At 47.6% G+C, this 21,596-nt stretch overlaps 2 protein-coding genes and 1 long non-coding RNA gene across 10 annotated transcripts in view; 1 reads left to right on the top strand and 2 right to left on the bottom strand.

Annotated features, from left to right (window-relative positions):
* The window catches only part of HEG1 (heart development protein with EGF like domains 1), a 60,389-nt gene extending 54,947 nt beyond the window's left edge, over window positions 1-5,442 (bottom strand). For 2 of the 3 annotated variants that reach the window (XM_064451179.1, XM_064451180.1), the window contains exon 1: window positions 1,906-2,362. In XM_064451179.1, coding sequence (XP_064307249.1) covers window positions 1,906-2,077 — 172 coding nt within the window. In that variant the 5' untranslated portion in view covers window positions 2,078-2,362. Of the gene's footprint in view, window positions 1-1,905; window positions 2,363-5,370 lie in introns of those variants that run through there. The other variant, XM_064451181.1, reaches the window with a different exon arrangement.
* Window positions 2,555-11,083, top strand: LOC135313349 (uncharacterized). The gene is made up of 3 exons (XR_010372978.1): window positions 2,555-3,030; window positions 4,836-7,345; window positions 7,904-11,083. It is a non-coding gene; the product is annotated as an uncharacterized LOC135313349 (long non-coding RNA).
* A 368-nt stretch (window positions 11,084-11,451) lies between these two features.
* Window positions 11,452-21,596, bottom strand: part of SLC12A8 (solute carrier family 12 member 8) — a 55,110-nt gene continuing 44,965 nt past the window's right edge. For all 6 annotated transcript variants that reach the window (XM_064451186.1, XM_064451183.1, XM_064451185.1 and 3 more), the window contains 5 exons: window positions 20,653-21,328; window positions 19,711-19,808; window positions 17,320-17,437; window positions 14,885-14,945; window positions 11,452-12,219 (listed from right to left, as the gene is read on the bottom strand). In XM_064451186.1, the coding sequence (XP_064307256.1) occupies window positions 12,054-12,219; window positions 14,885-14,945; window positions 17,320-17,437; window positions 19,711-19,808; window positions 20,653-21,328 (1,119 nt within the window). In that variant the 3' untranslated portion in view covers window positions 11,452-12,053. The remainder of the gene's footprint in view (window positions 12,220-14,884; window positions 14,946-17,319; window positions 17,438-19,710; window positions 19,809-20,652; window positions 21,329-21,596) is intronic.

The following is a 21,596-nucleotide window of genomic DNA, read 5'->3' as shown; positions in this document are numbered from 1 at the left end:
GGGGTAGGAACAGTGGTGAGACAGACAACAGTGATTTCTCAAACGCCTACAGCTCAACCTAGGAGTGATTCAGGCGCTCCCATCAGCCCGCTCCCATAACACCAAACAATCCCCTTGACTGACAAGCATAGAGCTGTAGCTAACAGTGAGTGAATCGCAGCTGTCAGGACCAGGCGTAATTCATGATGCTGTTTGCTAGGGAGCAAGCTACTGCTGGGTTATTTAGCACTCCTTCACGATGCGTCCCCCCTTTCTTCTGGACGGAGTTGACATGATTCACGAGCACCTGTAGCTGCTGAGCACAGGCAGCACGGGGCAAAGCTTCCACCGCTGAGCCGGGCGGTCAGATGCTGGTAGCCAGACAAATGGCTTTTCAAGCATGTGGACAGATAGTTCAAGCTTTTCAGACTCTTAACAAAGGAAACGCATTCCTCCACTGACTCTCAGGAGTCATCAAGGTCACAGGAAAAGATGCCATCTCAAAAGCTGAGATTAAATTAAATATTTTTTTCTATCCACCAAGGAATTTGCGCAGCTGTCATCAAATAATAGGCAAGCACTTTGCTGGCAAGTTGTAGATTTTATCTTCACAAGGTTGATAGCAGGTAAGACAGCATTCTTCTCTCCCCGTATGGAGGGCGAACTGACACTCCGAGTGGCACAAAGAAGTGGCTGAGCTGGGAACAGCCCCAATCTCCTTCATTTCGGTGCAGTATCCTAGTCACCAGGCTGCTCTCACACAAATGCTGTTAGTTAGGTTCTCTCTAATCCGCTGCAGGGTACATCCAAGTTGTTGTCCCCAAATATACATTTGGTTTAGCAGGGATACCTCTTGCAAAGGCACGCTTTGGGTTTGTGAAGAAAACTAAAATGTTATAAATGGAGTTTTGTCACATTTCCTGAAATTGTATAGCTCCATGAAAACAAATGTAACCCCAAGTACCAAAGCATGATAATCTTTTCACATCAGGAATTAAAAGATGAAATTCAACAGTCCAGCTCAGGCAGGCAAGCAATCTTAGAACCTACTTCAAACATACACAGGACTATTTTGACATATTGGACTTCCTTATACCACCTGCAGACAGCCAGTGCTTTCCAAACTCATCGAGAATTAGTCATCCTGAGAGCTATGTGTCTTCTTCAGCAACTAAGTGAACCAGTTTACTGCGTGACACTTGAAATGAGTCCTGCTTGTTCTGGGAAAAATATGGTTTATCCTGTGCTGAAATCAAATTCAGCGTCATTTGTAAAGCACCAAACTAGTCATTGCTCCTCATAATGACACTGTAGATGTGGCAGGCGAGGAAAAATGTGACTTTATACACAACTAATCTGACAGTCTGTAGGCAATGCAGAGAGAGAGGGTATTTATAGAGAGCTGACGGCATCAGTCCCCACACCTGGATGTCAGTCAGCACCTAAGGTGCGATGAGGCCATGTCTGAGGATGAGCAGTAGGTGACACGGACCCTGAAGACCACCTACGAGAGCCACAGATTTCCCACCTGGGAAGCATTTCGTGGGTCAGCCCTGGTGCCCACCAGAACCTTCCTCAAGTTCCCCTGTGAAGTTTCCACCGCTTGCCTTTGAGTCAGTCCATGCAACTCCAATGTGTTTACAGTTTCTCACCCACGATTCCCATCCCAAACCTTCACCCACTGAAGCGCTTGTCTGTACCACTGATGGGCTGGGCAGGGTTAAAAGTTCTTGGGAGAGGGATGCTGGGGTGGAGGGGTTGCAACGCAGCTCGGGGTGATGCCGGGATGCTCAGAGACCCTCGGTCGCGGGGTGGCGGAGAGTGCGTGGGGTCCCACGCCGCGGGAGTGCTCTCCGCCGCCCTGCGACCGCTGCCAGGACCAAATCCCCTCCCCATCCACACCCCCACGGCGACAGGGACACTCACCCGGGCTGCCGGCGTGTCCCGCGGCGGGAGGCGAGCAAGGGCGGCCGAGACGGCTTCGGGACGGAGGAGGAGGAGGAGGAGGAAGAAGACGACGCCGTGGGGAAGCGAGGGGCAACGACCCGGCCGGCGGGACCAGCCCCAGCAGCAGCAGCAGGGTGCAGGCTGCCGGCATGGCGCTGCGGGTGGGTGTAGGGGGGTGATGGTGGTGGGGCGGGGGGGGGGGGGAATGGGGGTGGTGGTGGTTGTTCACATGCCCGCAGCGGGGCAATGAATAACCACGTAAACAGCGATTTTTAATTAATTCACGGTGCCCCCCCCCGGGGCGGCGCAGAGGGCGGCTTTAAAAGCGCGGGGTCCCCATAGCTGGGGGGGGGGGGGGCGGCTAGCAGCGGCAGCAGCTTGCAGCCAAGTGCCGGCGCCCGAAAGTAAAAGGGCAGGCGGCGGAGGCTCCTCCTCGAACCTGACATCACCCCGCCGCGGCTGGGCTCGGCTCAGCACGGCCCGGCTCAGCACGGCCCCCCCCGGGCCGGGCCGGCCCCCAGCGGCCGCCCCCTCCCCCGGCCGCGCGCAGCAGCAGCGGGATTATTTTTAATCTTCACTTTATTTTTCCCGATGCATCCCAGCTGCACCGGGCGATCAGGAAACATCCCCCCCCCCCCTCCCCTTGCCCACCACCCCCCCCAGCCGCAAGCCGCCGAAGAGGTGCCCCGGTACCGCAGCCTTATCGCTACCGCGCTTAAATGCAAACAGCGTGCAAGTTCCGCGCCCCGCGCGTCGCCCCGCTGCCCCACGGAGGCGTTGGGTGGCATCGCCCGGCTTCATTTCCCAGGCCCCACGCGCGACGGAGGGCAGCGGGGAGCGGGCCAAAGCGACCCGACCGCAACCAGGGCGCCGCGCACGCCGCCTCGCCCGCCCTGCCCGGGTCCCGCACGGCTGCGGCGAAGGCGCCTCCGTTACGCTTCCGCGCTCGTTTTTGCGCTACTGGGGAAACAAAGCCAGGCATGGATCGATCGAGTCCAGTATCGTGTCTCTGGCCGCGACCGATACGGCTACTGAAGCAAAGGAAGACCTGGCCGGTTGCGCACTGCTCTGCAAGACTGAAAAGTTTCTTTCCGGATGAGTGTGGTGAGCATTAGATAGCCCCAAAATTAATTCCCATCGAGATCAAGCCCTTGCCAAATAACTTCAAATCTTTTATTGGTTATAAAACTAACCCACTCTCTTAAATGCCAGCAGCAGCGTTTGAGGCTGCAGCTTCTTGCGGGGTGTTATTTCCCAGGCTGGGCTGTGCGGGAGGCAAAGGATTTCCCTTTATTGTTCTGAAACTCCCTTCCATAACTTCATGCTCCCGGTTCTGCGAGAGAGCACGCCATGGAGCAGCAGGTCCGGCTCTGCCCAGGCTGCTGGCATCCCGATGCGCGCCGGGTTTGGTGTCCCCGCCGAGCTCTCCCTCCCCAGGGGACATAAACCCGTCCTGGGCAGCCTCTCCCCCAAGTCGCTCCTGGGCCCTTTGCTTTTCCCTCAAGCTGTTTCAGAATCAGGCTTATCTTCCACATACCAAGCAGAATCCGACCTTCTGAAGGGGGTGACAAGTGACACTATACCACATCCAGATAGGTGCGGCCTCGGATGAAACCCAGATGTGGTCCGCAGCCCCCCACTCCCTGTTTCTCTCTTCGCCAAAAGCAGAAATCAACGGCTGATAAACATAAACTCTCCTGAAAGCCTCTTTCCACCCAAAAGGTGGCACTGATGAGCCCACACCAGCATGGTCATGTCCTTGGCTTTACCCAGACACAGGGCTTGGCCTCCCCTGCTCCTATACTTTTCTCTCAACGTGCGGGTGCTTTCTGCACCCTCCCACACAGCTCTGCAGTGAAGCACACCTGGGAATCTTCACTCTGATGCTTGCATAATCGTAGATTAAACCACTGGAAAAGGCAGCCCTTTGAGGTACTGCCTCTATCAACCCATTCTCTATTCCTTATGACTTCTGGAATCTTCTTGCTTCAAATTTGCTGAAACTCAAAGAACAAGTCAAGCTACTGTCGGTTTGGGAAGTACTACACGTTAGGAAATGAAATGCAAACAAATCCCGACGACACTGTAATTATACAAGTAAACATCCCAGTCCTGGCAAAGGAGGACATCCGAGTGACCCAGAAACCACAGGCAGTTACCACCAAGGTGCATGATCCACATATGCACACATAAACTCCATCAGCCTGTGTCAATGTATTTATATGTTCTTTATGGAATAGGCTGTGTAAAAAAAACCTTCCTCATTGACAAGATGGAGATACTGATACACAACTAAGTACTGGGCCATCATGGAACCAAGTTAAAGCTCAGGTGAAGAGCTGTAAAATATTTCAGTACTTTGGGAGATGGTGCAGGGAGTCTAGAGCACCAGCTCAAATACTTGGGCCTATCTGTATACTTAAAATGCAGGACTCCACGTTATTGATTCCTAAGATAATAGGTAACATCAGTAATAATTATGATTCTTCAGAAAGTTTTGTTAGTCCCTGGAACGGAAGCCTTGCCAACAAGCAAATCTGACACTTTCCTACATGCTTGAACTAAGCGATACAGATGAGTCAGCAGGGGCAGAGAAACCTCTCTGAGGGCAACGGTACAACATCAGGGCTGCATGGGGCAATTCAAAGCTAAACCCAGCCCTGATATGAAGTGGATGCTCTCATGTCCACTCACTCTCAAGCCTGAGGGGCCTGACACTGAGCCTAGAGCTCTCATCCCTTTCTCCCCCCCACCTTCTCCAAGCAACTTCCCCAACTTTTAAGCCATGTAGCAGCTCCTGGCTTTTACTGCATCCTCCCAGGCTATAAATCCAACCAGCAGGAAGCATGGTATTAAATGCTTCTCTGAAAAAAATCTCAATAAATTCTTCCTACTGTTTTACTCAACAGGCACATTGAGAGCAATAGCAGAAGCAGGAAAATGCAAAACAAACGTTGCTGAAAGAACAACCAGTGTCTGTATTGAATGGCTCCATCTCCCTGTGCCCCTGCAGTGCATCCATAGCATGACCCATGGAGCTGTGAGCACTGAAGACCCAGAATAACCCCCTCTGGGGGGGGAGGGGGAGCTAACACCCCCTCCCAAATTGACATTAAACCTGCCCGAACTGCCGTAAGGCTGCCTTTCTGAGCCAAACAGGGCATTTGTGACCGTGAGGGGCCCGACCATGAGGACCATATGCCGGTACGCATGGCCAGCACCAGGAAATGCTGGCCGAAGGACCCTGCGCTGCCCTTGAACTGGCTGCATCCTGGCACAGCTTAATATAGGTGGGAAAAAACACCACCAGGCTGGCCAGCAGGTCTGGGGATTGCCCACTGCAGCCTCTGATGCACGTGGCAGTGGTGAGGCTGCTGCCTTCGCCGGCCTCAGCTGGGGCAAGAGCCCTGCGGTGTGAACCCACGTATTTAAACCGGTATTTACCATCAGAAAATAATCTCTCTCTTCTCTCCATCTCAGTTCCAGTTATGAGCAGCACATTATTCACAAGCACCTGGAAAGGAAACACCAATATTCAGGCAATTTTGGACTTCCCAAATGCAATCCCTTCCCTGCCCCCACGCTTAATTTGCCAAGGTTTAGTGGCTGTAAAAGTAAAGCTACTGTGTTTTCCTGCCATGGTATTTTACTCCTACCCTCGCTGCTTCGTAAGGAATATCCCTGCACTGAAGAAGTCAATTTGACTAAAATTTTTGAGATCCAGCTCCAACAGCCACACGAAAACATGGAGAGAAAAATCTCACTTTTTTTTTTAATAAATAAGAAGCGGGTTTTTTTTCTCAACTGGGGCTGCAGAGGGTAGTGTGGTGGGGATACCACGCCTACATCGCCTTAGACATGCTCTTGGGAGGCCAGGGAAGAAGCATTGGTGGTGGGAGGAGGATGCGCTGCAGCAGGATGAAGGTGGCTGTGTGGAGCACAAGCACTCAGTGATGGCTGCCAGCCCTCAGCTTTTGCCCGTGGGGTCCTGGAGTTTTTTATCCCCGTGGCATGACTGCACGCGCCGCTGCCGCATCCCACTAATAATGGTTACAGGGCAGCTCCGCGCCGAGGGCTGCTCCCCTCCCGCCTTCAGAGCACAAAACTAATAGGAGATTTAAATGCATGAAATTGTGCCTGAGGAACTGGCCGGACCAGGCAAACCCTGATGTAAAATAATGCCACAGCATCCTCCTGAAAGAGGCTGTGACCTCAAATGTCTCCCCAAATTATGTATAAAATGCATATAATGCTTCCATCTGGAAGCAACCAGCACATTCAATACACAAAGAAGCTAAAAAAAAAAAACAAACACAAAAAAAAACCCCCAAACACCACAACAAAAAAAAAAACCCCAAACCCACCCAAACAAAAAACCAGCAATACAGGAAGCCTTAAAACATAACTATAAAAAACATGATTGATATCATATGTTGATTAATTATCACCTTGTTTTGGGGGAGGAAAACCGTAGTTTGTTTTTGTTTCACCTTGATTTCCACTTTCCAGCCCAAGGGGCCGGAGACACACAACCAAATTTGCCCGATTCTGCATTTTTTCAGTCTGAAATCACCAAAGACCCCTGGGGTCTCTACAGAAGAGGCATCTCTGTAGCACTTCGTCAGGATTATGTTGACCGGTCCCTTCTCTCCAGTTCTATAGGAGCTTTTCACAGCCCCAGCCAATGTCATGAAACTCCTGCGGCTCCCTTGAATCTCAGCCCAGATCTGTCCAAAACTTGGATCAGGGTCATAAACCTCAGACAAGTTTTACGCTGATGATGAATTAAGGTACAAAGTGAATATTTTCTACTCCTGGAATTTGTTATTAAAAGTCCTGAGTTTCTGAAGTGGACAGATAGTTCCTGAGTAATTAATTACCTTCCCCATCTCCTCTTGATGCCGTAAGCCATCCATTAATGGATCCCAATCATCCAAAAGGCACTTAGTACCTGACTATTTTTCTCGAAATTTTGGGGGTGGTGGTATTTTATTGATTTATTTTTACAAGAACTGCTTGCCTTGTACCTCCCTTGGAAGCTGCTTGTTCCAGATACTTGACATTTGGAGGTCAGGATGGATACAGGTCTTGTGATCTCTTCTCATCCCTCACAGAAAAATGCACAACAAATTAAAATGACGTTGCATTTTGAATCCATCACTGGAAATAAATCCCATATTTTCTGGGGAAAAACAAAAACAAAAAAATCAGCCTTTTAAACCTTGCAGGGAAGAAGCAATTCTAAATTTCTGATTTATTTCTTTCAGGACCCTTTTCAACCAGCTCTGGTTTGGAGCACATCAAGAAAAACCCGGCCATTTTGGAGCTGAGCAAAACACTGCACAGCAGCGCCCTTAAAATCCAAAAACAAGCCCCTGCCAAAGTTCACAAGCAACATTTGGATCCAATAAAGTTACAGGTGCGCTCCTTGACCGCTGCATTTCTGGGAGCATGCCCATGCTTCCATTTGCTTTTGCATGAGGGGGGCAAATCCCAGGTATCGGGGGGCACAGGCTCAGGCAGGTGGGGGTAACATGCATGAAAGTCATGTGGAAAAAAGCCATGAGGGGCAGGAGGTGGAAATGGAAAGAGCCATTCTTCTGCCATACGGGCTTTAAAAGCTATTTATTTCTAGCCTGCAGTTTGCTGCTAGAGCCTTTTGTCCATAGCTTTTAAGGCTGTTACCACTGAGGTCTCACCTTTTCTCAGGTTTAAGTAATGCTCTGCCAAATCTGGGTCTCAGCAACACACCACCATGGAGCCAGGAATATAACCAAGTCCATTATATACCTCTTCTATATAAAGTTACCAAATGTATAGGTTGTCTACCAAATTTTCTCTCTTTTATCCCAGTAATTGCCTTTTCTAAAATTCACCAGGCAAGGGCAATAATTCAAATAACCACAGCTTCCCACTCACCTAAATGTTAATCCTAGGCTGGCTCCTGTGATTCAGCAAACCTCTTCCAACCTTGCAGGTGCTAAGTATGGTGGTGGTTAAGAAACTCTGCCTGTCTGAACCAGAGGTGCCCAGGTGAGAGCGTGCCAGCTCACAGGGCACAGAAAGCCTCCCCATACTTAAATTCAGCCATGTACAGAAGCATCATTTAATATTTTGTCATCATTTTCTCATACTCCAATGCTGTGGTCACAACCGTCTGCTATGAAAAAGCAGCCCTGGCAGATGTATGATTTTTTGGCTGCTGTACACAACAAAGACCATCCAAGAAAACTGAAAACTGATGAAGAGAGAGCCAAGAGGACAGAAAAAAAAATGGGTTTGAGCTAAACTATGGATTTAAGGAGCTTTGTTTTCCCCATGCAGACTCCTAATGGTACACTCAGGTGGACGATGACAATTTATACCGAGGACCTGTCTCTTAGTGCCAATATCACAATAAAACTTCACTTTTCTCCTGCCCATTCTTAGTCTTGACTATTTGTGCTGCAAGTTTTTTGAGGCAGAAGATTCTGATTTCTGGACCCGTTTAGTGCTGTGGGATCACAAACGCAGCATGAGCTTCCAGGCAATACTGCAAGGCAAGTAATAAAATATTTATCCTCCACTACCTTCTGTGCTCGTATGTTCTGCAAAGGAAGCATCAAAACTAGAGCCACCAATTTACAGCTGGAGTCTTCAAACAGAAACAGAACTGGGCTTTTACAGCCACATCTCTCTAAAACAAATGTTTTCACGCCCTGACCCCTTGCAAAACATTCTCATTTCTCAAATAATAATAATAAAAAAGTAAAATTTCCAGCTGAAAAGATAATTATTATAGATGCAAACAAAGCTTACGCAGCTTAGAAGATAGGATGGCCTTTGCATGATGACATTAACCGAGCTGCAACCTATGGGACATATGATGCTCAGAGCTGGGTCCCAAACCCACCTTCAGGGAACCTGAATATTCATGAAAGCTGCAGCACCTGGAGTCACAGCCTGGCTCCCGGGGGGGGGGGAGCGAAAGCAGCACGTTGCCACTCACTGTGGCAATCTCCACCTGCATTTCTTCCTTTCAACCACTAAATGTGAAGCTGATAAATTCCTACCCTTAATTTCACCCATTTTTTAGACACCCTTATCTTTGGCAATGCAACTGCTCTTTCTTTCTCGCTGGCAAAGTCTCCTTGATGTGCAAATCCCTGCATGCCTGAACTCATCGAGTCTCCAATACTAGCGACTCTGGGGATACGGTGCTAAAACAAGTCTTCACTCCACTCTTACCATGCCAGAGCTAATGCACCGGGAAAGATCAGCACGTGCTGCTTTTCAAACATTAAACAGGAAAGCTGCTATAGTCATAACCTGTAACGGCAGCAAGGAAACCAGCCCTACGCAATGCATTCCTCCCTTGCAGATATAAGGGGAGGAAAGGACCAAGAGTCCACACTTACCAAGTGGTAGAGAGAGCTGGATCCTGCTGTGCTGTGGAGGAGGTGGGAGAGTTTTTCCAGCAGCAGCAGTGCAGCCTGAAGATCAGAAATCCCCAGAATGATGTACTCTGCAGAGCATCTCCTCTGCTGCCATGTCCTTATAGCAGCTATTGCCATCAGGTGCTGATGCCAGCCCTGCTACTGCCTTTATCCAGAAAGACTGAGTCATGACCCATCCCTGCACCCCAGAGTCCTCTGGATGTCTTCTCTGAGGCCCTGCACAGCACGGTGCTTCCCTCCAGCAGCTGGTGGGGGCTTCACCAGTGGGCAAACACAACCAAAATTGTTCCAGAGAACACAGGGATGCAAAGGACTGCTGGAGCTAAAGAAGGGGCAGGACCAGTGGTGGCAAGGGAAGAAAAGAGCGGCTGCAGACTTGGTCGGCTCAAAGCAAAGCTGTGGGGCACTTTCCCAATACTGCTAGCCCAAGGGAGAAGCTGCTTGTATTTCTGGCTCATCACATCCCAGTTTTGGGGAAGAGCAGGGACTGCAGTGTCAGAGAGGAAAATGTTCCGCACCACCAAGTCATCCGGCTTCAGCCAGCACAGCTCCCAGGCAAGGTACATGACCAAGGGACCTTCCCCATCTTCCCTCTCAGATCTCCTGATTGCTGCCTTATTAATAAGTTGTTTAGGAGCTAAACTAAGTTGTTTAGGAGCTAACAAAAAAAAGTTAACCCAGGAATTCCTGCCCATTAATCACTTCACGTCATGCTCTGGGGTTTTCTTTTGTCCAAGCTACAGAGAAGCATGGGGCTGGGCAATGCCCACCTTAGGATGTAAGGCACCCCGCAATGTTTTGATGCAACAGGACTTTATGAAACACAAGATTTTACAGTAATGGCATTATGATTGTGTGTCAAACTGTAACAGGGCATAACACAGGACCATGTGGCTTCCCACCAGGGGGTCAGCACCAAGGAGTGTTTGGAGCCTGCACAACAGCAGTAGCTGCCAAGGTCAAGGACGGTACGAGCACAGGAATGGCTCTCTGGAGCTGCTGGTCCCAGGGGACCCCAGGGAAGCTTCAGCATGGACCCACATCCCCACAACAGATCCAGACTCTTTAGAAACCAAAGGCAATGGAAGGAAGGAACCCTGGAAGGAGCGTTACCCACACAGAACGACTGACCTGAGGCGGCTCAGAGCTGGCCCCACAAGCATAACTTCCCTCTTAGCTCTATTGAGATACTGAAAGTTAAAAAAACCTTTGTAACCTGTGACCTTGAAAAATGAATATGCTTTCTGCAGTGCGCCAGGATCACTCTCTTCTTCATCTCAGCAGAAAGCTTCCTTTGCTTCCCACTGTAAAAAAAAAACTGGAAGAGCCAAAGCTGCAGCTGGCCAGACCAGGAGATAGGATGGAGGGTCCCCCAAGGCTGGTAACACCAGCGTGCCAAGTGCTGGCAAGCTGAATGACCCCAGCGCTCAAAGGCATCGAGTGTGCCCACAGCAAGTATGGAGAGGAGTTTCTGGTATCTCAAATTTTTAGTGCACAGAAGGAGAAATAAACAATCTAAATGCTGAAATGCTCCGAGATGAAAGTCAGTGATTTCCCCCTCCTTTTAGCATCGGAACTGATTTGTGGTGCTGGGGCTTGCCTCAACCCAGAGCCCTCCCTAGCAGCTCCCCGGGTCTCTGTCAGGACCGCTGCCTGCAGTCAGGACAGCACTCAGTGGAGGGTTTTTTCCCCGGGGGGCAGAAGCAATGGTGACAGGGGCATCCATGCAAGCCCTCACCCCACAGCCACTGCCCACCTACCCTAAGGTCTGCACAGGAAATCCTGCAGCATCCCTGGCTGAACGTCCTGCACTCTAGATCATGGCAGTGGGAGAAACGGCTCCTTATGGGAGCTCACTATGGGATGGGCTTTAAGCAAAATAAGCAAAGATGAGGCTAAACATATTTTGTTAAGGCACTTCTGAATCATCTCTCCCTTCAGCCAGGAGATGCTCTCTTTGGGCCCAGCTATGTTGTCAGGTCCCAGGTGTCATGTCAAAAAGGATGTGGGAAATCACTATGAACAGCTTCGAAGACATCATTTCACAGTTTCACAGTAGAGGTCATTACACTGCATTACTACATTTAAATGTGTGATTCCAGTTGTGAATATATTTCATAATCTTCTTGCACTTGCCACTGATTCCGGCCTATTGTCTAATGCCTTAAAGTACTTCCTAAGACCTTGCGAATTAAAATGCTGAGGTAGAAAATTACTGTATTTCAAGCAGGCAAATTCATGCCGAGAGAAGTGAATTGACCTGGAAGGTTGTACCCATCCGTGGCACAGCTGGGAGCGGGGTGATGGCTCCTGCTGCCAAGGTCGCCGCTCCTGGGCACAAAGCGTCCATAGTCACCCAGGGGACATCTGAAATAGGGTGCTGTAAGCTTTTATAGCAGCGACAGTCTTAAGAGCTCAACAGGGCTTATAACTGAATTCTGTAAAAGGATTATATTGTCCTCAGCAACTCATCGCTTCCCTGGACTGGCCCTTTCAGTTTGCTTTTTCCCCCCATTTTGGATAAGAATTGAAACCCTGCAATGTTGTAGTTTGCATAAACAAACAAGCCTTGAATATATAAATAACTGTTCACATCCTTTTTGTATCTATTCAAGTATTTCACAAGGCACTGTGGTAGCCATTAGGATTTCGAAATGCTTTTTGAAGTGGCCTGATTTTTTTTTGTGTCCTTTACTGGAATTGATTCCCAAACTCCTCTCTGCTGATAAGTGAGGACTGGTGATAGCGGTCCCGTGAGGCAAAATCTGCGTTCTCCTCAGTGAGCTGTGTGGTCTCCATGCCGACTGTTGCAAAGGACGGTGTCACCACAATCTGCTCCTTGGGAGATGGCCTCCTCCTGCAAACAGAAAAGCAGAGGCGGATGCATCACCCCTTGTTTCCCATCCATTAGCAGCTGTGCTCTTGGCTGCACAAACAAGGCAGGGCACTTTGAGAACAGGCTAAATCCTTCTTGGCACCCTTTGGAGGTATAGAACTAATCTTAAAACATTTTTCTTCAAAGGTACACACAAAAAAAATATACTCCTTCCCCCAACAAACATTGGAAAATATTTTTTTTCTTAGCAAATACGTTTCCTTTTTGGATGTTGGGTATGGCAAACGCTTTCCACACTGTGCAGAAGGAGCATGAACCGTTTCTAATGAAAAATACCCTTCTTACAGCTTCCTAAGCTTTGGTGTACAATTATTTTTATAACTCTTTCAAATGAAAGAGGAGATTTTCCTGCAATCTCTTTATCCCAGAGGCTGATTTCAGCAAAACCTTACTGCACATCTGCAAATCAAAACTGTAGGAGCTTATAGCACCAACTCAGACCTCACTGAGCACCTAAGAGCCTTAGAGGTGTCAAGGATCCTTGGTTGTCTCCAACTCTCTTGCAGTCTAATGAGATTTCTTCTTTACCTTAAATTCATTAAAATATCTTGCCTGGATTTCAGGAAAACAGACCTTAAGAAAAACCTATAAATTACTTCAATGCAATTTCTTGCAGCCTAGCAAAGGTGGGCTTCAGGATGACCCACCTGACCCACAAGCAGAGCCAAAATTGTCTTTGTGCCACCATGAACAGGAGCCCTGGTATTACAATAAGGTGACCAAGCTGGCTGGCTGAGCCAGAGATTTCACTCTTTGAGGACAAAGAAATAAGATCATTTTCTGCCTTGGGCGCTCGCCAGCTCCCCACTTAGCCCTCCTCAGCAGGGTCTTTGCTTATCGATCGCACTCACCGAAGCACTAACAACTGTGCTGGTCTGGTAACGCACAGGATAAAATGGCCCTGCAACAACAGCACCTCTACCCATGACAAGCAGGGCTGCCTCTCCAGGAGGGATAGTTTCTCCTTTCCACACACGGTAACTCTCCATGAAGCCTTGCATCTCAACCAGCCTCCTGTGGGGAACCTCTGACAAAGGGCAGAAGACACACCAAGGGACAACTGGGAGGAAAATCCTGCTCCATCGTCATAGATGCACCGAGCTGAAATGACCTGCCACAAATCCATCCCATTGCTGAGGTGGCACTGGACAGACAAGTGTCCGGGATACGAAGCAGTGGGGTCTGACTCACTGTGCCGTAAGTAATTCTGGCAGTGCTTCAGCAAAGCCCCATGCACCCTGTTCCTGTCCTCACCTCCTCACTCTTGGCCTGGGCTCATGTCATCAGTCCAGCAGACATTGTGAGAAGGGGCAGGGAACAACCCCTCACTCCAAATGAGATACGCAGAAAACAGTGCACACCCTCTGCATCCCCTCACTCCTCCTCTTCTGGGTAGTCTGTCTAACCTGGGGTCTCATTTCCTAATGCTTAGGCAAGGGTATAGCTTTACACAACTGCTGTGAGAGGCAGCAGTAGCTGTGTGAACAAAGCTATTCATGGTAAGACACATGCAGGTCAGGTAGGTCTTCAGGGACCCAGTCCCACACTCAGAGACATCCACTGGTCTAGTAGAGAGATGGATGGACGTGATGCAGGAGAACCAACTTGTCTGTTCTTAGCCATGCCGCAGACCTGCCGTGGCCACCTAAGAGAGGTCCCATCACCCCTGGTTTCTCTCCTAAGCCACCTCTGCTACCAAAAGCATGTGGCCATGTTATAGAGACTGTGGGCAGAGGCAGGAGCTGGCAAGACAGGCACGGCTGCATGACAATGTGCTTAAATGCCTAGACTTTAATTTATTTTTAAGAAGCCAACAAATTCACCCACATAATGCATGGCAGCTTGTGTTGTGCAGTCCTTCCTACAGCGTTCACCCACCCCAACAAAAAAGCAACGCAGCAGACTGAGAACCTCAAAATCCCACTGCATTGTACAGTGGCAGGGATGGTTACTACCCTCTGTGGGAAACCCAAATGTGATGAAATTAATAATTAATAGGATCAAAATAGACTAACAAAACTATTTAATAATCAACCATACAAAACCCTTAAGGTCTTCTGGGAAGGAAAAGCCCAAGACGACACTACTGCAGTCCCATGCAAACTCAATACTGAATGGTTCCTTCACTGAAGAATTTGTTTATGGTATTTGCCCTGTAGCTATCGCAGCTTCCCCCCCCAATCTCCTCTCTGAAATCTGAGCACAGCTGCCATGTGTACCTGTGCCACCACTACCATAGTCATTTGCTTTCAATGGATGGTGGGAGGAAGAAATGGAGTCCCCTGTTCCTCCTTTCCTACCAGATTTTCCAGTTCAACCTGAGCCACCAAGGTTGAGCATAGACCTTTGGGGTAAGATAAAGCTTCATGCCCTGAGATATGGTTAGCAGCTGACGTGTCCACACATAAGGCAGAGGAGGCTCCAGCTCTCCCACTTACGTGGTCAGCCATACACCAGGCTAACAGGAGCAAACAGTTTATTTTTGTCATTAAGAATAACTTTGAGTATGTAAGAAGGGACTGATCTACAGTAATAAGCAAGTCAACTCTGCCACCGCTCTCTGCACACATTAGTGGGTCACGGGAACAAGCACCGCCTTGGTCACTGCCAAGCGGCTGGTACCAACCTGCATGAGGTGATCAAAACCGACTTAATCCAGCTGAAGAAACTGAAATTTGCTGCTGCTCCTACAGGGAAAAGGCACAAGAAGTCAGTATGCTGCTAATTCTCTCATAACAGCATTACGCCATTGAATTTTTGCATAAATCTCAAACCAACATGCTTGTTATTAGCCTTCAGTATACAAAGATTTTGCTATGGTGAGAACACTCCTGCAGCCTCCCCAAACTGCGGCTTTTAAATGAGTGTCAAGAAACTTAACCCAAATTTCCCACAGAGAACAGCCGTCCTTTCCTGACTGACTGCTCCGTGATGATGTGCTCTCGGGAGCCATGTTAGTTACGAAGCCCACAGACAGCATCAGGGTGCAACCTCCTAAAGATGTCATCACTAGAGAGGAGCCTCCACATCCATCCCACCCCTGGCACTGCAGCCCGGTGGGACCCTTTGCCAGGAGCTGGCTGACTGACTGCTCGTGAAAACCCCAGTAAAGCAGCGAGCAAAGCACAGACACGTGCTGCAGTACCTTTTCCTCCCTGGATTGCGAAGCTTATTCCCAATGCAGGGATGGGGAGACAGGAGGAGCCATTCAGCTGACCTCAGCCAGGGTGGCCATGGTCTCACCATTCATTCCCTCCCACCTGATCCCATGGAGAGCTGGCTTAGCTTATTACACCAACACCAATTCTTTCTGAGTTCTCTGTAGAACTGGTTTCCTGCACTGGCTCACTGCAAGGGCAGGGAAGTGCCAGAGCTGGCAGCAGCAGAAGTTTGTGGTGAGAGACAGGGAGGAGAACAGGAGCGCCTGCTGGATTTGGCTTAGGCTGTTGGGCAGAAAAAGAGAGGAGAAGGGACTTATTGAAATCCCAGAGCATTTCTGCTCCCAAGGTCTTCATCTAGCCCTTAATGCAGAGCACCTCTCCAGCCAATGTCTCCCAGCCTTTCTAGACAGAAGGGTCGTTCAGTCTTTTGGAGAAGAAACTCGTTGATCATTGGATGCCATGTGGCTGCACAGTAATGTTCACTCACAGCCAAATAAAAATCAGGCTGAACTTTGAGTTTTCATTTCTGACTTTTTCTTTGCCGTGAGTTGTTTTACTGTATGCATGGGAATGGATGTGCAAAGGAAACCAAGAAAAAAATGTCTAATTATGCTGCCATTCCTCAGATCACCTTCCAAAATCCTCTACACACTGAGAAATTATTTTTAAAGTAATTTTTGGTAAATATTTCAAAAGCAGATGACAGAGATATAACATAGTGAATATACAAAAGCAAACTCCAAAGCCTGAAAACCTTATTGATGTTTTGTTTAATATATGCTTAATATATTAAAAAATCTGTTAAAACTTAGATATATTTCAAAAGATACAAATTAGCAAGTACTATCCACAATCTCTGCTCTTTTCTACTATCCCATGCAGTTAAATGGAAAAGAAATCAATTAGAGTATAAAGAGAAGCATTGGTGAGCAACGTTTTGATCGTTACCGAGTGACAACTATTCTTTGGTTTCTCATCATCTGGGTTTCTGAAATCTAGCACCTACTTACCTAGTGTCTAACAATCTTTCATCTAAAGAAACCTTGGTAGCTATTTCTGCATGGCTTAGAAGAAATGAACTCAGGTTCTTATGACTTCTCTTACCTTGGCTTCTCATCTTGGTCAAAAAATGACACGTACACACGTGCAGGTGCTTATGCATGTATGCACCTATGTATGTATTTATGCATAAATACGCAAGTACGTGCACACAGCGCGCATATCAGACTCTCCCTTCAGAGACACAGACCAATGCACACCCCTCCTGTGGCCATGCCAAGGAGCTGTAGGCTGTCAGGAGCTGCTTTCTGAATGTGCTTCGCTCTTTAATTTTGAACTTGTTTAAGCCGATCACATGCACAGACTTTTCTAATGCCCTCTGCCTAAGAGTATTTTCCCAGATTACGTTCCCAACATATTCAACCTGTTTAGTTATGGAATCAAAAGGTTCTCTTGTTCTGCAGTTATGAATGCTGAGATTTAATGAGATACTTGTCATAATTCCCATTTTCATTAAAGTTTTCTCAGGTGGGTTTAGATTGATTAATTAAGTTTATTAAAATGCATTTATGGCAGATTTTTCTCATTGCTGTGATACATTTACAATCTGCCATCCCTGTTAAGTGTTAGTATTAGTATCTGGTTTTACCATTTAAAGTACAATATATTGAAGTAATAAGCACAATGTTCAAACCATCAAACTCATGCTAGTTGCAGTTAGAATCCAATATAAAATTAAAGAGCCAGAGAGAAAAATGTATTAAAACTAGCAACAAAACCAAACCTCAGCATTCACTGTCACCTGCATATTAAACACAAGAGCTTCGATTCCTAATTAATTTAAATTAAAGCTTAATGGATTTTTAAACGATTTAATAATACAGAAGAAAAAAATACTCACCGAGGGGGAGTCCTGGGCTCACTTGGCCAATGTAGAAATACAGAATAACTGCTGCACCCAGGCTGACGAGGGTGTAGATCCACTGAATGACAAACATTATGATGAGGGACATGATCGCCTGTTGGGAAGACAAGGTTTGGGGTTACCCCAGAGTCCATGAGATAACATGTTGATGACAAGCTGACAGTCCTTTTTCTGCAAAGCCCACCAGCTCCGTTGACCTCCTTGCAGTACCCAGGAATGACTATTCACCTTCAGACACAGCCTCACACCAGGTCAACAACTTGTTCTTCAGCCTTGCAAGATGAGCATGCTTTGCAACTCTAGCAAAAACTCTTTAAAAACTGGCAGTGCTGGAACTTTCAAATTGTTATGAGAGCATAAGTAAACAATTTTTGTGTGGTTTTTTTTCAAGAAATTCTGAATCTTGGCTTTAAATTAATGGAAAAACAGTGCTTTGATGAATCTCCGCACCTTCAGCTTTCTAAGGGACCTCTCAGGAGTATTGTGTGTGAGACTGGCACAGCCAGGACCCAGAACGCAGCCATTCAGCATTATCTTAATGAGTGTTTCCTTTTAGGTGTCTCCCTCCTAATGATGCCCCAGGGTGGGGACACAACAGAGCATCTACTTGCCCAAGACCTGCTGCAAAGCCCAGGTCCTGCCCATGGAGGATCAACACCAGTCACAACCACGTGGGTGGATGGATGCTCCCGGGCATTGGTGGCTGAGGACAGTGGTGCAGCAGGACCCCTGGGGAACCATGTCATCTCCTGCCTGCAAAACACTCCACGGTGCATGGCTTTTGGCCAGATATAGAGCATTTCCACCCAGTGTTACCTGAAAAGATTTGGGCATGGCATGGCTGAAGTTTCTTGGTAATTAAGTTCCCACATTATCGGGAGCTTTGTTTGGTCTCACTGTTAAGAGGGACAGCGCAGGTTTACAGCATCTCTTCAGCAGCATGAGGTAGCTTTCAGTGAGCTACCTTGAGTCCTAGAGGCAGTGTAGACCTCAGGTCTCTGCCTGGCCTACTCCAAGAGGAGTATCCAGAGGCTCACCAGCTCAGAAGGCAGATTTGGCTCAAGGGACATATGAATGGGGGCAGGGTAGCATCTTCATGGATGAGGGTAGGAGCAGCAAGGGGCAGCATGCAAAGAAAGACCTGCATGAGTCCAGACTGACATAATGGTGAAGCTCAAAGAGAGAGGGCAGAGGGGAAAGGGGCCAGGATGAAGCATCTGATTTTTGCTTCTGTGATTTTATTTTGCATCACTGATCCTTTCTCAGCTCTGCTGCAACCTCCTCCCAAGTCTGACAATTGACAGGAAGCCAAATCTGCTTTAATGAGCACGTCAGTCATCTCTCTAAGCAAATTCCCCCACGAAGGCAGGGAGCTGACTGCTCCGTGATGATGTGCTCTCGGGAGCCATGTTAGTTACGAAGCCCACAGACAGCATCAGGGTGCAACCTCCTAAAGATGTCATCACTAGAGAGGAGCCTCCACATCCATCCCACCCCTGGCACTGCAGCCCGGTGGGACCCTTTGCCAGGAGCTGGCTGCTGGCAGCAGCAGCAGTGAATTTGAAAAGTAGGTGTCAAACTGCATCTGAGGATTAAACTAAAAGGGTTCGGTGTGTTGTTCGAGTGGGTTTGTTACATTTTATACACATCTGTGAAATCCCCATCCAAGCAGCAAAGCCATATGAGTCATTCATTATGCATATCTGACCCTTCCTCTGTCATCTGCCCATTAATCCGTCTTTGCAAGATGCATTTAAATGTCCTAAACTCCTCAGCAGTGTGAGACAGAAGCTATTGAAAAGTTATTTATTCTTTAAAGTAACATGCTGGAGGAATGCTCCACGTTCCTCCCTCAGAAGGTGGAATTTCACAGCCAGGCTGCTGTTATCAGGAGGTCACACTGAAAAAAACCCCACCCCAAGCTTGCAGAAACTGGTTCATAAATAAAAGCAACACAGCTTTGGAGCTGATGTCTCACTCCATCCCAGGGCAAGAAAAAGCAGGCTGGGACACAGAGAAAAGAGGGGACACTGATTTTTTCCCAGCCAGCCATGCATCTCTAAAGTCCTAAGATGCCAGACTTTGAATCTGTATCTTTTTTGTTTAAGTTGGGTTTTGTTTTGGTGTTTTTGGGGGGTTTGGTTTGGTTTTTTGCTGTTGTTGTTTTACTTAATATGCCAAGTGGCTTTCTCTGAATTTGAACTGCTGGATGCACGGTGCTTTGAGTACTTCATTCAGGTGACCTGGAATACTAAAATCAAAAACCATTTTGAAGTCCTGGAGTGTATTTACACTGCAGTAGTGATTAATTTCCTTCTGTTTTCTACAATCACAAACAAGTGCTCAAAATAAAAGAAAATTACTCACACCAACAAAGGAAACCCAGTGATTGCAGAATTTGGAGTAGATGGATTCCGGTATTTGCTGAATTCCCAGCTCTGGATTTTGTTGCTTTACAGATGACTCTACAGGAAAAAAAAAATTTAAAAAGGAGACATTAGAAAGGATCTACACTGTGGGGTTTTTTTCTCCTACTTTACACTACCAGATTCCAGAAAACCAAAGCAGAAGTTCTAGCTGACAGCTGGGGATCTCAGAGCTAAACTGAAACCTCTAAAATTAAAACAAAAAAAAAAAAGTTGCCAGACATGGTGCTGAGCCCATTTGAAGGCCACATCCCCCTGTCTCTGCCTGTTTCCCTGCTTGTGAAAAAAGAGAAATAATACATTTCTCCTTCAGAGGGGTTTATGAAGCTTAATTGACTAATGCCGATAAAACACTACAGCACTGAGATGACAAACTCGAAGCAAACACACAGTATCAAATGCCCACATCACCAACACAACAAATTCAGACTCTTAGCTGTGGATGTTGAATTAAAGGCTCAACCTGGAGCATGGGGACCACTGCATTCTGATAGCCTGAGTTTTAGAATCACACGGTTCCATCCCTCCTATCCCACACCAGGATGAAGTAAACCCCAAGATACACTGAAAACCTTTTTAATGTACTGAGTTAAGCATGCATGTGTAGAATAGAGTATATAGTAAACAACCCTACACTATATATAGTCCTGCCCGCTTTCCTGTGATTAATCTTCCATAGGAAATTGGATTGGAACTTCTCCTTTGATGCACTGTCATTAACTCTACCCTCACCTGGAAGAAATTATACTATTGCTATGAATCACCAAATGACAGCCCCGTATAAAGCTAGTTTCATGCCTGCCTTCAGGAAAGCACCAGGAGGACCAAGGTTATAAACCATTCCCCTGTGAGCATGGAGATGTTCATCTCCTACAGCCCTTACCTTCTCCCTTCTGCCTGGGAAGCGCAGGCACTTCGCTGCAGAGCTGCTGCCCCAGCTCCAGAAGCCCAGGTGTCCCCTGGGCATCCACAGCAGGTGATGAGCACGGACCTGCGTCACTCCGACAGCCCTGCTCAGCCAGGTCCTGCCAGCTCTCTTTGTGGGGCTCCGCAGTATCATCTGAGTCGTACTGAGCCAGGGGAGCATCATGATGGAGATCCAGGAGAAAGCTGTCTTGTAACGTCTGCTTGGCTGGCTTCTTTGCCTTCTTTTGTTTGACCTTTTGGGTTAAATTCTCAGTTCCTCCTTTTTTGCAGGTACCTGGTTCACTAAGAAATGGTTTAAAAAGTTGGTCCATGTCTTTTGTGAATTCCAGCAAGGTGCCATTTGATCTGCTTTGAATTACTCCATCTGCTGCATGGCTGGAGGGCTTGCTGAAAATTAAAGGCTGGGAAGAGTGAGCAGGTCTAACGTTTTCCATCTGGGTCTCTTCAGGTTTCTGCTGAAAGTTGTAGCTCAAGGAGATCGAGAAATAGGAATAATCTACAGCAATATAAGTCAACATGAAGTTGATGGTGACTATGGGAGCAAGAATGTTCACTTGCCCAGTGAAGACGAAAGCCATGGTGATGAGACTTGTTAAGCAAATTGCAGCCACTGGAGTCTTGTTGGGTCCTTTCTAGTGCATAAATAAAACAAACTTACATTTAAATTAATAACCATGAGCCTCGCCATGAGGATTCCCCACTTGCTTAGCTGCCACGGGTGGTTACCTGGGTGGTATACAGTACCCCCTTAGTCGTGAAATACACACATGCATGTGCAAGCAGAGGCTCACTGGCTTAGTAAATTAAAGAATAGGCTGGTAGCCAAAAGCTGCTGAGCTCCCACCTCACCTCTGAGTCTTACGCAAGCTTTGTCTTTGGAAAATTCATACACTCTCACTC

Source organism: Phalacrocorax carbo, chromosome 5 (genome assembly GCF_963921805.1).
Source record: "Phalacrocorax carbo chromosome 5, bPhaCar2.1, whole genome shotgun sequence".
Classification (NCBI taxonomy): Eukaryota; Metazoa; Chordata; class Aves; order Suliformes; family Phalacrocoracidae; genus Phalacrocorax; species Phalacrocorax carbo.
Note: the sequence above shows the minus strand (reverse complement) of the source record. Positions and strands in the feature narration are given on the sequence as shown.